At 51.9% G+C, this 1,349-nt stretch overlaps 1 protein-coding gene across 1 annotated transcript in view; it reads left to right on the forward strand.

The window, feature by feature from the left end:
• Nucleotides 1-48: 48 nt before the first annotated feature.
• EMH_0022870 (uncharacterized protein) overlaps nt 49-1,349 on the forward strand; it is a gene marked incomplete at both ends in the record, with an annotated part of 3,362 nt that continues 2,061 nt past the window's right edge. Inside the window, 5 exons of the mRNA XM_013502032.1 lie at nt 49-123; nt 472-609; nt 725-773; nt 995-1,085; nt 1,180-1,233. Of these exons, the coding sequence (XP_013357486.1) occupies nt 49-123; nt 472-609; nt 725-773; nt 995-1,085; nt 1,180-1,233 (407 nt within the window). The remainder of the gene's footprint in view (nt 124-471; nt 610-724; nt 774-994; nt 1,086-1,179; nt 1,234-1,349) is intronic.

Consider the following 1,349-nt stretch of genomic DNA (forward strand, 5'->3'; position numbering starts at 1 on the left):
TGTGTTCAGGTCCCGGCTGGAATACCGCCGGCACCGATCAATCCAAAAATGGCCGGCCTCCTCAGGATGCTGGCGCACTGCAAACTCGTCCTCGCATTTGGCCGCCGCAGCACGCTACGCAGGGTCCGTAGTAAGAGCACTACAGTGGGTAGTATCCACTGCGCTCGTCTTGCCAACAACTCGGCTCTTCTATTGCTTCCAGCTAATTTCCTTTGTGCAATGTGAGTGGAGCGCTGCGCTGCGGCTACAGGAATTGGTAACGGAGGAACAGAGAGCTCAGATGGCAAATGCCGCATGCCTGATGCTGCAATGGGCTTTGGACACCTACGACTTTCATTTTGTAGGATTTCCGCAGAAGCCTATCCTTTCTAGGGGAAGACTCCCAGACTCGGCAGTTTATCCCTTGGGATGCCACCGATCCGGAACTCGTGACTGTTTGCAGCAACTGTTTTATTGCGTCTGTTTCTGAAGGGAACCAGACATGTACTGACCATGACGGCGGCACGAGAGTTCTCGTTGTCGTTGTTGCTACTCATTGAATCCAGAAAGAGGGATGCTGGCGGCACCATTTTGCAAAGAGGAGTTGACATTGCAACAAAAACTCTACAGGTACTTGGCCCATTGGCTTCATTAGCGCAATGATTCCCTGTCTGTCAGTTTTGGTGGGCCCACTCCGGGGTAGCACGGCAGCTTGCTCTTGTTGTGCTTTGCGTGTTTCGATCAGTGGCAGGCAATTATCCTTGGGAAGCACCACTTGGAAACGCTAGCAACAGGTAATCCATGAAGTTTATTTGGATTCCTGTAGGGCCGAAGCAGCTCGCTTACATCGTCCTAGGTTTGCAGTCCTACCNATGAAGTTTATTTGGATTCCTGTAGGGCCGAAGCAGCTCGCTTACATCGTCCTAGGTTTGCAGTCCTACCGAGAATTGCGCTGAATTGACTGGGCATGAGAACAAGCGCCCTTACCACCAATGGTGTCCCTATACTTTTACAGGGCAGCTACTTGCCGTCTTGCTGGCTAACCAGGGCCGATATCGGCGTTGCATCGCCATGTACGAGGCTGTAATCCGCAACGCATTTATCAGGTATGTAAAACGTCGGGCGGGCCGCATGATCTTGCACATTAAGGAAAGTTGGAACTACTTCGGTGGGCTTGCGTGCGACTGGGTTGGTGTTCAGGTTGACTCACAAGCCCTCATTGCGCCGATACAGACCTGACAACGAGTTTTCAAGGTGAAGCATGGCTTAACCACGCATTTCAAGTCGTATCTGCAGATAGGAGTGGCATTTACGTGTATCGTAATTCATAGCAGGGCCATCACGCACTCCCTGTTGCCATCAAGCCTCTC

The sequence above is a fragment of the Eimeria mitis genome, genomic scaffold (assembly GCF_000499745.2).
Source record: "Eimeria mitis Houghton genomic scaffold, Emh_scaff813, whole genome shotgun sequence".
Taxonomy (NCBI): Eukaryota; Apicomplexa; class Conoidasida; order Eucoccidiorida; family Eimeriidae; genus Eimeria; species Eimeria mitis.